The sequence below is a fragment of the Ursus arctos genome, unplaced genomic scaffold, assembly GCF_023065955.2.
Source record: "Ursus arctos isolate Adak ecotype North America unplaced genomic scaffold, UrsArc2.0 scaffold_12, whole genome shotgun sequence".
Lineage (NCBI taxonomy): Eukaryota > Metazoa > Chordata > Mammalia > Carnivora > Ursidae > Ursus > Ursus arctos.
Genome location: NW_026622786.1, coordinates 7,802,317 through 7,817,722, shown reverse-complemented (window position 1 = coordinate 7,817,722; position 15,406 = coordinate 7,802,317). Strand labels below are relative to the sequence as shown.

At 48.3% G+C, this 15,406-nt stretch overlaps 1 protein-coding gene across 4 annotated transcripts in view; it reads right to left on the bottom strand.

Moving 5' to 3' along the window:
- The window catches only part of TBX15 (T-box transcription factor 15), a 119,655-nt gene extending 104,533 nt beyond the window's left edge, over positions 1–15,122 (bottom strand). The window contains exon 1 of one of the 4 annotated variants that reach the window (XM_026483640.4): positions 14,771–15,122. In XM_026483640.4, coding sequence (XP_026339425.1) covers positions 14,771–14,975 — 205 coding nt within the window. In that variant the 5' untranslated portion in view covers positions 14,976–15,122. Of the gene's footprint in view, positions 1–10,622; positions 11,779–11,806; positions 13,609–14,770 lie in introns of those variants that run through there. The other 3 variants (XM_048220286.2, XM_048220285.2, XM_026483638.3) reach the window with 3 other exon arrangements.
- Positions 15,123–15,406: the final 284 nt, after the last annotated feature.

The window sequence follows — 15,406 nt, the reverse complement described above, 5'->3', positions numbered from 1 at the left end:
GGAATCTAAAAAAGCTGAATTCATAGAAACAGAGTAGAACGGTGGTTATCAGGGGCTGGGTGGGGGGAGGGGGAATCAGGGAGACATCAGTCAAAGAAAACAAAACTTACAGTGAGAAGATAAATACTGAAGATCAAATGCAAAGCATTGTGATTGACAACATAGTTGACAACATTGTATTATATACTTTGAAGTTGCTAAGAGACTACATCTTAAATTTCTGCACTACAAAAGGTAGTAATCATATTGCAATCTATATGTATACAATGTATATATAATGTATATGTCAATTATGTGTCCACTTAAAAAATTAGTCAGCCTATGTGAAGGGATGTGCTATGAATGGGGCAGCAGTGGAAATCAGCTAAGAAGAGTAGTTTGGGATGATCCTGTGTCTCACATTCACCAAAAAGTTTCTAATAACACTGAAGAGCTTCTGAGTTTTCTCAATTTACTAAAAGTATAAGTGCAATCAAAGAAGACAGACGCTAATATTGGGTACTTTCTATGTGCCTGGCACTGTGCCAAGTGCCTTGAATTTGCTATCTCACTGAATTCTCACAGCAGCCCTGAAACAGGCAATGGTACCCTCAGCGTCCATGAACTCAACTGAGGCAGAGTGAAGTCACTCGCCCAAAGCCACAGGGCCAGAACTTGACCCACACCCCATGCTCTCAGCTGTGTTCTGCTACGTCCTTGGCCTCCATCTATTGTCTTAGTCACCAGCCAGTTCCTTCTGCTTCTGGGATATGAAGGACCGTCTGCTTTCCAAAACATTTCATAATTGATCCCCAATAGAGGTCATCTAATGCAATACAAGATTGGTACAAAGCTGACAAGATGATGCCTCTCCCCCGAAAAAAACTCTCAAAATTTATGAAAGATGCTGGATATAAACCTCTCAAAAGTTTACCTATACACATGCCCGAAAATTGCCCTTGCAATAAAGCCAGATCTGTCATTCTCAACACTCACCAGCAATGAGCCACACAGCTGTGGAGGCCGAACAGCTTGGGCAGGAAAACAGACAGGCAAAGAAAAAGAAGAATGTAGTCAAGCCCCAAGGAAAAAATGTTAACATCCGGAACCAATTCACCCACGCAGGCTGGGGGAACCATTCCTCCCAGCTCTCCATAACACCCGCAGCACCCCTGCCAGCCCTCCCCTACACACACACACACACACACACACACTCGCCAGGGCTTCGTTCACTATTTGCTCATTCCTACAGCCGTCAAGTTGTCCTGTGTCTGTAGGAAGCACCTCCTGCAGTACCTACCACCCAGTCAGAATATCACAGAGATGCCTTAAATCTCTGTGATGTCACAGTCTAATCTGGGTAATGCACAGTTGCACCAGATGGGATCTAACGTTCCCAGGATTAATACTGGCCATGCAACCGAGGCTCTGAATGCTGGAGGAAAAAATGAAATGGCCAAGGCCTGGCTGGTTTCATATCTTGCAGAATCTACCTTTCTAATTGAACAGATCTCTTGAGTGAGATTCAGCAAACCATCCCAGATTGCAGCATTCATCTCATTCTCTGCCACACTCTATATTTCAAGAGTCTGGCTCCACATGGGTTCCTTGGGAAAGGAAATGGGCCCAGAGATTCATATGCTTCTGCTGATGCAAGATTATATTGAATCCCATCAATCGCTGCCTGCACAGAGTGGGGTGGGCAGTAGGAAAAAGCAAAGCTTTAAAACAGCGACCGACTTTATGTCTTTCTCTTTTTAGTTTCAAAAAGCCACTTTTCTAACACTGGGCACAACCAACAGGAATCTGACATACCTTACAGTTACACAGCCAAGAAACACATTAATGTACAGTCCACACACTGAAATCAAGGGGTATAGTTTTTCTCCAAATCCCTGTTAGAGACATCAGACTTCCTAAGAGAGGAAGGTTACTTGGAGTGGGAGGAAAAGTGGTGGAAAGACAGTGAACAGGTGGACCAGAAACCCTGAAGCCCATTACTAAGCTCCCTGAAACTCACTGCTGAGGGCACATCCACATAGAACCTGCTAGAAGAGTGAAGGGGCACAGAGTGGAAGTGTGTCTAGGGATGAGAGATCTCTGCAGATAACTGATCCCATACCAACAAGGCTGCTCTAAATAGAGCTGTTACAAAATAAATGAATCAGAGCAGTCACTCAGAGGTTAAAGTTAAAGCCGCGACTCTGAGAGCGGGTGTACTTGCTGTGGGTCCTCAAGGCGGTTACCTAATCCTCGGGCATTAAAAAGAAGCCACTGTGGAAATCAGAATCTCTTCCTTTGTAAATTCAATCCATGGCAAAGGGATTTCAGCTGTGATTGCTAAGTTTGAAAAAATCAACAGTACTTAGAAACGCACAAATTGCTCGTCACTGCAACTGATACGTTTCTAAGCTGTTCCATTTTGAATCAATTACCAATAAGATTCCATCCAACCCGTTGTGAATGGAGAAGGGAATGGGTAAAACAGGGCAGTTAAAGTTTCCCCTGAATTTCACTGCATGAGGGGATTTAGGTTGAGGAGGTTTTAGATCAAATTCAATATGTAGCCACCACTTTGCAGACACTGAGATTTCTGTGCATGAAAGTCAAAGAAAAGCAACTCAGGTTGGCATGGCTGCACATGCCCTAATCCAAAGACCATGGCTCAGAAACTCCGCCTTGTATCACTGTCACACAGAGGCTTTCTCCAGCCTGTATGGAGAAGGTACCTTAAGACAGAGACCCCAAAACTGTAAATGAGCTCTCTCTCATTTGTGCTTTAATAAATTTCGGTTTGAGGAGACAGCACAGGCAGCAAGCATAGATTTCCATCTATGAAAGTTCAAAGCTCTCTCTAGGGCACTGAAGAGCCATCTGCAGGGGGAGGCAATATGGTGTAGTGGTTAAGGACACTGGCAAGTTTTAATTTAATCTCTTTGTGCCTCAGTTTCTTCATCCATAAAATGGGGAAACAATTACTTCCCTTCCCAGACTATTGGGTGAATGCAATGAGACAGTATGAATGGAACCATGAGCAGAGCGCCTGGTACAGAGTGTGCCCTCAATCCATACGAGTTCTTATTGGTCAGCACTGTGGGCACTCTGAGAGAAGAGGATGTTTGTAAGATTGGGGAAGTAATGAAACAGCTGTCTTGGAGATAAAATGTGGTGCACAGATCTGTTTGGAAGACGGAAACCTGAATTCTAGCCAGGGCAGAGCAGCTCCGTTCTCCTCTGGATGGTCAGACAGGGCCTCAGTGCTGCCGCTGAAGGGTGCTGGGCTCCATGAAGGGGGCCTTGGGAGGGATCTTCTCCGTTCCTCTTCCCCTGGGAATGCACTTTCCCCTCTGCTACCAGGAATCAATATAAACAAAGTCTGGGGTGTAACTAGTTTTGAGGGAAAAAAATAGTAAATGATCAAATCCAGGCTTCTGTTTGCTGGAAGGAAGAAAACTGCAAAATCGTATAGCCAGATGTAAGTTCTAACACAACGGCTGGGGCTTCTGCTGTTTTCCCTTAAAAAAGACTTCCCAGTCTCCTCTTCCTGACAGGCAACTTAGTTATTTAGTAAATTTAGTGCCTTTACTCTTTTCTTTTTTTTTTTAACTCAACTAAGCAACACCTACAAATCCTTTAATGCGGCTTCAATTAATGGATGCAACTGGTTCATTTTGCCCAACTTTGGGGGCCATCAGAACAGGCTTTACAAACAAAGGCCTTATGGAAATGAATCTTCCCTATTGCCCATATGATAAAACCTGACCATTTGGGGGTTTCTGGGATCCATGTCAAAATACCAGAAATTAACCAGAGAAACATGCTTGTGTTCTTCCACTTGCCCACATCCAGAAAGGCCCCTCTTCCTCTGCCAGAGCCTAGTTCCTCAGGAGCTGGTAAAGCTGAGGCTCCCTGCCCCACCCTCCACCTACCCTTTCTTCTTACTGCATGCCAGACAGCTGGTCCTCACCCTTGAAGCCCTCTCTCCCTCCCACAGATGCTTACTCAGATTCTCTACTCTGTTTCTAACCATAGGCTATACACCAGGTACCAATCTCCCTCCACGTCCCAAACACCCCATTTAATGCAAAAGACTGGGGGAGAGCAGCGGTGCTTGCTAGATTTACAATTTGCAACAATTTCTTATCAAGCTGGTCACCGAAGTGAATAATCACTATCAATTCAATTGATAGGAACAACAGACACTGCTAAATCCTTTGTTCCTCATGGGCATTAATTTAATCCTCACAACCACCTTTTGATGAATATGTTTATTATTACAATTTGGTAGGTGCAGAAACTGGGGTTGGGAGAGATTAAGGAACTTGCCCGAGGTCATACAACTAGCAAGTGTTGGAACCAGGTTCTGAAACAAGCAGTCTAAGCTCAAAACCTGAGCTTTTAACCACTATACTGTATCACTCGTTCATTCATTGCACCAAATAGAAATGATAGGATAATAGTATTACTATCTCACACTAATGCTTTGGAATATGTGTGTGTGCATACTATGTATATTCTATATATACACACACACGCACGCATACATTCCATATATATAATTGTGTATTATTCAGAATATACATGATTATCATATACTGTGGCTTGGAATATTTATACTATATATGATATAATAAGATAACATAACTATACTATATATTTTAATATGTATTACATACAACTGTATATTATATTATATTATATCACTATAATATATAATACACAACTTAGCACAGTGGCTGGTACATAGTGTTCAACGAATGTTGCTATTTATTATCATTATATATTAAGTGTTGCTCTGTGCAGCCACTTGTGCTAGGCTCTGGAGATACAAAAGCAGTGAAGACAAGATCCCTGCCCTACACCAGTTTATAAGGTGGTAGTGAGAGAGGATGAGAGTAAATCCATAAGCTCCTTGATGACACAAGTCCACACAGGGGCTAGGGCTACAGAGAATGGGGGTATCAAATACAAGCGGGGAGCTGCCACTGGCCCAGCTGTAGAAGTCCGTAAGGAGAAACGGTCCCACAGATAGAAAGATGAGAACCCCTCCTAGGTGTGTGCTGGGCCCAGTTTTTTGTCTGACCCTGCCCTCAAGTTCAGCAGCTATGAATAGAGGTCTTGAATGCTAAGCTGTCTTCTGATCTATCTTGTTGACAAGCGTTTTGCCTGTTACTAAGTCATCCTTTTAGCATTCTCACATCTCTGCCAGATCAAGACCTCAGCTTAGCAGACGAGACATGGAAAATAGTTACTAGTGCTTTCCACCAGGCTCAGAGAGTAATGAGGGGCAACTGATTTTCTTGGGGGGAGGGGCGGTCCCACCAATTCAATTGACTAGTGATGAAGTTGTTTTTCTCAGTCTTCATTTTTCAAATGCATAGTTTTTCCAGCTATTTCTGGGAATGGCACAGAAAATGTCCAAAGCATAGATAACTTGTATTTCCTTTAAATTCACTAATGCCATAGAATTCTCCCAAGTAGGAGGGTCCCGGGAAGTCATACACGCAACAAGAGGTTACATCAAACAGAAAGGACTAGATCCAGAACTTCTGAACATGTGATATTAATCTAAAAACTTTTCAAGAGCTTTAGGGAAGCTCTTAAGGCTAGCAGTAAAAATCTTTTTTTTTTTTTTTTTTGGCTTTGTATTGCTATTACTATTACTTTCTACAATTGCAGTAAAACTTCCCTTATTCCAACAAAGGGATGAGTCAAGTGATGGTCGAGGTACCTTAGGAGAAAACGTTATTTAAAAAAAAAAATGGTAACAAGATCACAGAATCTTGGAGCTAAAGGGGCCTCAGGTGTCACTTGAATCTTTCTTCCTCATTTCACAAACCAGGAACTGAGGGTATGAAACAACTTTAAAACATTTTTTTCAACATTTATATGTCTGCCTTTAGAACAAATATCCCTGGTTCCAAAATTAATGATAAACCTAGCACTAGACTCTAAGTCTAGTTTAAGCTAGTTGAGCGCTCTTCCTTGAGCCCCCTATAATACATGGATATAACCTAGACTATGAGGGCCTGTGTTGAAAGCTTTGTAGTATAGTGAAGACTCATAGATGTGCACATAAGCAATTAAGTTTCCTGAAATGTTTTTACAATTCAGTGTTCTTCTGCAAGCTTGCTCATAGGATTAATTTTCTCATAAACCCTCTTTTTCCCTAAATAGTGCATAGGTATATAAACCCTCCCCAGCCAAATAAATAAATCAATCAAAGTATAAGGCTACTAAATGGAGGAAGCTTTGTCAAACCCAGAGAAAGCACTGCTGTGCTCACAATCACTTACTGGCACCAAGGCCTGCCCCTCCCTACAGTGAAAATTAATTCTATATTTTTCAGGAGCAAGAACACAAGGCCTGCACCACCCAAGTTCCCCAAGCCCTAGGTTACAGTTCTGGGCCCTGGGGCCTGGTGTGATTGAAACTTTGGTACCTCCAGGGAAGAGTCCCTTCTGAGCTAGGGTGGAGCTGTAGCAGGGAAGCGAATCCCGCCCTTACAGAGGGTAGTAATCAATGACTAGTAGTCATTTCTATGGGTGGTTTCTTTTTTTTCTTTTTTTTTCTTTTTTTTAGGAGAAGAATTACTTCACTGCTTTTAATCTCCAAGAATAGCGTGAAGGACAATTGTCTGCTGTCCCTTTGTCTCGGTTGAGCAATGCCGGGGGTTTCTAGAGGGCAGGGGGCATCTCTACCATCAAGGACTCTCTGAGGCACCTGGGGATCCTCTGCTTCTAGAAGAACCGACAGAATGACTTTCCTTTTTAACAGACTGGCTATGATATTTACTGACCCTAAAATTACCCATTTGGAAATAGTTAGGGATTAAAAGTTCTTCAGGCCGAAGGATCCTTGGTTTCTAATTGCTAATGTTTGAAGTCCGTTTGATTCCTTGGATATTTGGTCAGCCTGATGAAAGCAAATGCTCAAACTCCCCTCAGGGCGCGAGGTGTAAGATCCTTGGGTTCCGTTTGGGGGCTTGGGTGGGGGGGGCTTGTTTTGGTTTGGTTTTGGGGGGGTGGTTGTTTTGGGGTTTCGTTTGTTTTGTTTTTTGTTTTAGTTTGGGTTTTTTTCCTTAATTTTTTGCGGGGAGAAGGGGGGGCGTCTTTTACCAAGGCCTTCCCGATTACCTCTGACTGCCCGCATTTCTCCAGGCTGTCAAGGGAGCTGAGAAGGGCACCGACCATCCCTCGGGATCGCGCACTCCCTGGTTTTCAGCGGCGGCGCGGACCCGCCAGCGGGGACCGAGCCCCGAGCGCCAGAGCAGGAGCCTGGGCCGCGCGCACCGTAGCCCGGCCCGGGCGCTCCTGACCCCGCCGCCGCTCCCGCCCCAAGGCGCCGCCGAGGCCGGGCTAGGGGCCGGAAGAGGGCAGACGCGGCTGCGGCCCAATTCTCTAACTTGGGAAGGTCACCCGAGCCGCCCTGTTTTCCCAGGGATAGTTTCACGGGAAGAGATGCAATCCCAAGTCCTTCCCCGGTGAAACTTCATCTGATTTTTTTTTTTTTTTTTGAGAAGAAAAATATGGGCGTTTCACCGTGCATATAGGAAGTGGGGGGAGGGGAACAGGATGTGGGGGGAGGGGAAGAGGGGAAGGAGCGTAAGGGGGGTTTACTGCTTTCCGAGCCCCCGTCCGGGGCTTCGGCCAGACTTTCGGGGCTGTGGGACGGCAGAGAACGCAGCGGGCGTTGGGAGTAAGAATTTCGGTGCACCGCGTTGAGAGCTAGGCGCTAAAACTCCAAGGCTCAGGCTAGGTACATAATAATGACCTCTAATGATCCCTTTCAAGGGAACTCTGTTATCTGTAGTATTCCGGTTTTTAAAAGAAGGCTATATTAGGATATTACGTGTGCAATCCAGACTTGAAAGGGAGGGTGGTGTTGTTAATCTTCTAAAGTGTGTGGGAATTTGGAAACAGCTCATTTAGCCTCTGCAACTATATTGAAGAAAGTACAAGAGGACAAATAGGGAGAAGATTTTTGCACACATTTCTATGTTGTTAATTATCCCTAAATCACAGTTTCTCTCGTTATTTCTATTAACAGATTTCTCTTAATGATCCCGTTAACTCTCTGCATGGAAGAACATGAAATTATTCTTCAATACAAGCCAGCATTCTGCCCATCCGAAATGAAGGTGTCATTATTCACAAAATTAAATGCCAGATTTAGTTAGAAAAAAATTCCACTCTTTCTGCTCTCTTAAATTGCATCTGTACAGTCTCATTTTCTGTTGTTTTCTGTTAGACTTTGGTCAAAATCTTCAATTAATTTGACACTTAAGTGAAAATGCCGATACCTAGAAGTTTCAAATCTGGAATTCCCTTGACTTGTCAAGTGATATCTAAAAATGACAAAATTTCTGGCCCCCCAAATTTTAGGTGTTCCCCATTTGTTAACTGGCTCCACAAATAAGGGGGCAATTTATTTTCTCTAATATTTTTCTGATATTTCCTGAGATATTATCTATGTGTCATTCAGAGTGGTAGAGTTCACACATAAATTTGTGCGTAAGTACATGCAATTGTTTATTGCATTTAATACACTTTATACACTTATGTCTAAAGGGCATAGATGAACACTGGCTGGTAAAAAGAGTATAGAATAGAGTATCAAATGCAAGGCCTATTTTTCACTTCTGGTATCCAAAGCTCATCACCAGTTTGTAGTCAGCAGAATGTCCTGCCTCAAACTGAAGCCATTAATGGCACTGCATAAATGTTGATTTGTCGTCACCAGTTGCTTAATTCCCCACCTCTTCCCATTTCACCTCCTGTCCTCCCTACTGAGTCTCATTTTCCATCCTGACACTTAGAGCAAGGGCCTCACTTAAATTAAGTAATGATTAGCCTTGCCCCAAGTCGTGTAAACAGACCCTAATTTATAAATTTGCTAATTGCCGTTCCCAGTGCAGACCCCTATATCCGAGTCATGGGCTCACTGGAAACCAGAAGAGGCAAGGCAAAAATAAACCACATAGGTGAGAGAAAGAAGGGGAAAAGATTCCACATTCCACCAGTTCCCTACTTTTCCCTGTGGAAAAATACCCCAAAAGATCAAAACTAGAAAACCACTTAGAAAGTCTCTCCTGCTGAACTACTTTGTCTTTGTCTTTTGGGAGCAAGAAAGCAAGAACCGGCTATACCACCGTGTGAAAATCATTAGATGGATTTCTGCGTTTCCAGAAAGGAAAGTGAAATGCCAATCCACTCTCTGCTCTTTATCCCTGTGGAATCTGCTCAGTTCAGCCTTGTTTTTGTTTTTAACTCTACAGTCACCTAGAGAAGGAACTGACAGATTTAAGAAGTAATCATTTTACTCCTGGGTGTGACAAATAAACTTCTAACCGAGTTCATAATCAGGATCTCAAAAAAGTCCCCTCATCTTATTAATATTTTTGGCAATACAGAGAACGATTGTGACAGACCTGGAATATTTCACTCTTGAATACTAGCAGTGCGCTGGAGAAGTTTGGATGAACAAAATGTTTGGGGTCTTCTGAGCCAAAATGTATTTGTCCCTCTCCCCTTGTGGCCCAACATGAAGGATAACGATGAAGGACTTGCTTCCATAAAACTCATGTCCACACAGGGAATTGTACAAATAAACAGGGGAACACAGACCACCAGTACCCTATTATCTTAGATTTGGCCCCCAGGTTAGGCATTTCACACCGTTCTTCAGTCACTCCTCATGTGCTAGGTGTATTAATTAGATTTTAAACTAATTTTGCTTAATATGTAAAAGATGGTCATGATACCATTTGAAGTAATGGGGGGAGGGGCAGGAAACCGACAGCGGATATATGTCAATATAATTTCAGTACGAACGCCACTATTAAAAATTTAATTCCCCCGTCCCCCTGCATGAACGTCACCCCACGAACTTTTCTTTCTGGGAGTTTAACCTATAAAATCAGGAAATCTAAAGTGGCTAGCTCTGAACCCAAATAAGGTGTTCAATAAGAAATGGTGTTGGGAAGGGCGTGGAAGACGCGGATTAAGAAGCGCTGCGAGCCTCGGTTGTGAGCTGATCCGTCCAGGAGAGGCTTCTCCCGGAGCGTCGGACCAGTCTTCGAGGGGCAGAGGCGGTCGGCCGAGCCGGCGAGGGGCCTTGCACCGCCCAGCCGCGAAGGGAGAGACCGTTACCCCGCACGCTGCCTGTTACCCCTGCGCCTTCTACACGCCTCACACGGACCTGTGAAGCGCGCGAGGGACGGGGGATGACCTGAGGAGGTGCAAAACGCTGCACACTCCGCCTCCCTTCCATCACATTCCAAACGCTGGGCATTAGGGTTTTCCCAATTCCCTGTCCTCCCCACTGCCCTCCAGCAGTTTGCTTCGTCTACGGCTTGGAGGGGGTTAGAATTGTTTCCTTCTTCCAGGTGGCTTCTATTGTGCCACCGCGCCAGGGCCTGTGTTTTACGCAGGACATCTTCATAAAACTGCCCACCTCTCTGGAGCCCCTACCGTGCGCTCTCCCAGGCCCGCGTATCCAGAGGGCGTCTGATTTAGCCACCGTCCGACCTGCGCTACAAAAGGGCGTTTGGCAGTCATCCCCGAGCACAACTATCCTCACCAGCCTATGATGAATTTAAATCTAGCCTACCTCCTCACTCTCCTTCACACAAGGTCACTCACCAAGGACGCGGCCACCGCGGAAGGCCGTTTTGACTTGGCAGGCGAGAGCGCTGCGCAGGTCCAGCACGCAGCACACTTGGCTCATCCTCGGGGTCCAGGCCTGGCGCCTTCGAGGCCTGCACTGGTGTAGGGGCGCAGGTACCACCGAGGAACTAGTGTTCCTCAACCCGGACTCTACTTCAGGCATACATTTTGGCTTCTTGCCCAGCGCACCCCACACCATTGCCGGGCAGTCCAAGCTCCAGCCTGAGCCCTGGCTGGTTCTTGGCCCGTGCAAGCACATTCTCCCCACTGGCTTCAAACTCATCGCTTTTATTCCATTACTTAAACGTCAGTGAAGAGTCACTTCCTCCGTTTTGACCCTGTGTTTCCCTATTGGGGATTGGGGGTGGGTGGAGGGGTGATGTCAGGATTAAAATCTTGGGAGTCTGACTCTGAACAAACAAGCCATAAACTGGCAGATTAATTCGCGTGAACAGTTGATCTCGGCAATTCGAAAGAAGAAAGTGCCCTGGGGCACTGCACGGGCTTTTCCTGTCTCATTTCACTAGGGATTGCGCAGATAGGTGCACGGGACGCGCGAGCCTGACCTATGTGCACGTGTGTGCGAATACAGATCTGCCCTCACGTCCTTGAGTGTGCCTGCTTTGTGTGCCCACCCGCGTACGCCGCCACCTTCTTAGGCCTCTGGACCGCCACGGCTGCAAGGCTCAGGGCCGCAGGCCCTGGAAAGGGAAATCCTTTCGCAGAAGGTTTGAATTATTTCGCTCCGCGGGAGACCGGACCTCGGCCTCACTCGGCTGTGGATTTGGGCGGGAAAGGCCCAATCTCCAAACTCGAGCTGGGAAAGCCGGGTGGAGCCGGGGCTAGGGTCCGAGCGCAGATGGCGCCGCCGCGTGCCTGAAATATATTTCCAAGGCCGCAGCCGGAGCAGCTGTTCCGGGCGATCCTGGCTCAAAAGTGTTCCCTGTTGCTGCTTCGTGAGAGGCGGGGGCAAGCAGGCCCGAGAGTCAGGCTCCTGGGAGACCCTCCCGAGCCCGCGGCGGCTGCGTCCTGGCGGCTTCTCCAAAAGACGCGGAGTTCTGGCAATAATGAGGGCACCTCACAGGCCCTTCTCCAAGGCCCTTTGGGCCTCGGGGTTTTTCGGGACCAGCAGGCTCGGTGGAAAATTTTTAAATACATACTGTGTGTCCTCTGATGTGTGAGTTCCTACAGCGCGCAGGCTGGGCTGGTCCCCCGCTGCTGCAGGTTGGCGCCCCAGGCTGCGGGCGCTCGGCGCCAACTAAAGCCAGCTCTGTCCGGACGCAGAAAGAAAAACGGGCTGTGAAAAAGCAAAAGGCCACGTCTTTGAATAAAAGTTTAACATTAAAATCAAACCCTTGGGTTGTCTCAGGATCCTGGGATTTTAAGGAATGGACAGGGAGGGCTGGAAACGGAGGTACCAGTCAGAGGGAGGGAATGGTGAAAATAATAAACACAGTTGCTTTAGGCGGGTGTCCTGTGTCTGGATGCCTGTTTGTTTAATCCTAACCCAAGCTCCGTGGCAATTTTGTTTCTGTTGTCGTTTTTCCCCCATTCCTGACTTCTTGTCATTGGCCTAGCGCAGGCGAGCCACGCGGCAGGTTCAGCCCGCTCTCGGTCCTATTCCGGGAAGAGAGTTTAAACAATTTGAGGCCAAGGACGGCAGAGACATGGCCCCGGGCACAATGGAGTCGCCTATGCCCCTCTCTGACCTCCACCACCGTACACACACCTTTGAAAGGTGATGTAAAGGTGTGTTCGTTGCGGCGCCGCATTTGGAAAGAGGAAAAAGAAAGGAAGGCCTACAGAGGACCCCAAGCCCTGGACTCGCCTTCCGCCTTCCGCCACCATCCGGGCTCAGAGTCGGCAGCTCCGCCTCCTCCACTCTGGGGACTGCGGAGGCACTACGCCACCAAGCAGGTTTTCTGAAAGATCTTCGTCTTTCTATGTCCGGTTCGTAAGAAAGCTTTGGCCACTGCGGGGGCTCCAACTTGGAGATCCCCTCGGTGCACGACGCAGCCAGGCCGGGCTCATAGCCCGGCCCCGCAGAAGGCCCGCGAGGGCTCTCGGCTTTCAGCTTCTTCCTATTCCCGGGCCTCAACCCCACAAACATATTTCGTTTTCTCTAATACAAACGCCCATCTTTTTATTTTAAAAAAACAAAATAATGAAATGGGAACGGATCAACTGAACTCTGTGTGACATAAAGTCCTATGTTAGGTCCTCAACCCCTACCCCCATTCTGTGGGAGCGGGAGAGCGGCATTCTGGACAAGTCCTCGCATTTATGTTTCTGGACTGGTCTCTCCTTGCCCCAACCAGATCTCTCCTCACTATGGCTGAGGACAAGGGCAGAAAGAGAAAACTGCGAGCTGAGTCTCTGATTATGACCCCACGTATTGGTCCTTTTGAACAAGCAACCCTAGACCAGCTCCTGCGAACCTGGACCCCTCCCTAGAGAAAACTACCCGCGGACACGGTGTCTGCCACGCGCAGTTAGGCAACTTCTATCTTTTCCACCGTCGGGAAAATAAAATAAACTAACCTTTCAAACCATGAGTTCTCGTGAGGCCTGAAAGAACTTCTACTAAACTGTGTGAAGGCGCAAGTGAGATTTTGACAACATAGAAATGCGGTGAGGAAACAGGGTCTAGCCAGAGATGGGAAACACACATTAGCCACGCGTTCCTTTCTGGATTGCCCACACAGGGGTCCGCGTGGACAGGCACCCGCATCCAAATACAAGGAAAGATTTGAGCGGGCGAAATAAATCTCCTTTTAATTTTCTTTTCATCGACTAATAAAAATAATTCCCCAGCACTAAACTCAAATACCGTAACGGGCCACAAGAACACGGAGAATTCATAAAGCTCTGTGTCTGCAAGTCACCCGCTAATCGCGTTATTATTAGCCTCAGGAGCATGGAAATCGAACTGTCACTGCCTAAAGAGAAAATGTAAGCGACAGCTGTCCCTCCTTGGGTCAGCCAGTTTTCCAGCCCCCAAGCCCCTGGGCCCCAAGCTCGGTCCCCAAGCTCTTTGGCCCCGTGGCCACCCCCATCCCTTTGTGGGCCGCCGCCCCCACCCTGGCTTTTCGCTTTCCGGCGCGCTGACCCAGGTTTACTCCCCAGCCCTAGCTGGTCAGCATGAGCACCTCCAGAATGGCAGCAGAAGTCCTGGCTGGAAAGTTTCTGAAACCGCTAAACCAAGCTGCGAGCGTGTGTGTGTGTGTGTGTGTGTGTGTGTGTGTGTGTGTAAGTGCGCGCTCGCGCGCGCGCACGCAAGATTCTTCCGACAACAGCTGTTCCCCGGGGCTGTTTTGCACAGTCGAAATCTTGGCACTTAATACAAAACGTTAAGTTGTCTCTCCCTCCAACTACCCGCCCAGGTTTCTACTAAAATGCAGACGCCAACATCCTCTCCGTGTTTTACGTGTTGTGTGCATACAATGTGCATAGATCCGAGACGCAAATTAATCGCTCCGCTCCCCGCAATACACAGAGATGTGGGCCCTGAAGAGTGCCCCGGGGCGCAGGGTAAGGGGTCTAACATACATCCTTTTTCCATAAGCGCCAACGAAGTAGAGATATAATTACGCTCCGTCATCCCCGGAGTACGGGAAACACAAGAACTTGAGTCCCAGAAAAGTTGGTGGGGGAAGGGCGAGGACCGAGGTCGAAGGCTAAATGGGACAAACTGGGGACTTCCCGAGACTGGGTGTCGAGCCCGAGAACTCCGCGCCAGTCCTCTAGGGCTCTCTGAAGAGAACCCCAGCCCCTCTCCGCTCCTGCGGTCGCCTTCGATCTGCGCCCCTCCTTAACCCCAGGGGCCTGCGGCCGCTCAGCTGTGAACACCAAAGCAGTGCGCTCCGCTCTCAGAAGAGAAAGGGATGCGAGCGAAGCCTCTTTGCCTGAGGTTGGCGAAGACAATGCAAGGCTCAGTTCCCCCAAAATTGTTTGCGGCGGATTTGGGCAAGGCTCAAGACGTTTGCGCAAAGAAAAGGAAACCCGCGTTGGCGCAAGGCAGGGCGTCAGCGAGCAGGGCCTCCTTCCACACCACTCCGCCCGCCGGCTGGCGGCCCGGCGTCCCCTCTCCGCCCGCCTCCCTCGGTCTGGTCCTGCGCACTCACCCGGGTGAGGCTCCAGGCCGTGTGCGGCCGCGTCCTCCGTGTCTCCGAGTGGGCCCGCGGGGCTCAACGCCTCCATGGACAGGTCCAACCCCTTCTCCTCCCAGTCTCGCAGTTTCCGCTTTTTATTTGAGCCGATCAAGGCTTCAACGGAGAAGGCATGTGCTCGCGAGCTCAGGGCGACTGCAGATCTTCTCCTTTCACTCATCTTAGCCGCCCGCACCCCGGCCTCCGCTCGCCCTCGCTACTGAGGGAGCTGCCCGCGCCCTCACGCTCGGAGCGCCCGCCGGGCCGGGCCCGGGAGAGGCGGCGGCGCGGCGGCCGAGACAGGCGGCGGCCCTGCGGGTCCTCTGCACCCTCCCCCTGCGCCCTCCCCCGCCCTCCGCCGCCGGTTCCGACCGGCGCCCCTAGCTGCCCCAGCCGCTAGGAACGTGCGTCCGGAGCACCGCCCGCTCGCTGCATGAGCGCCTGAGTCCTGCTTCCCACCCACCGGGGCAGGCGCTCACAGGCTGTGCAGACTGGACTTCATCTTTTTTTATTCTCTCTCTCTCCTCCCTCTCCCTTTCTCTCCTCCCTCTCCCTCTTCCTCTCTTGGTCTTCCCGTCCTTCCTCTGATCCAAACTTCTGGGAAACTTTTTT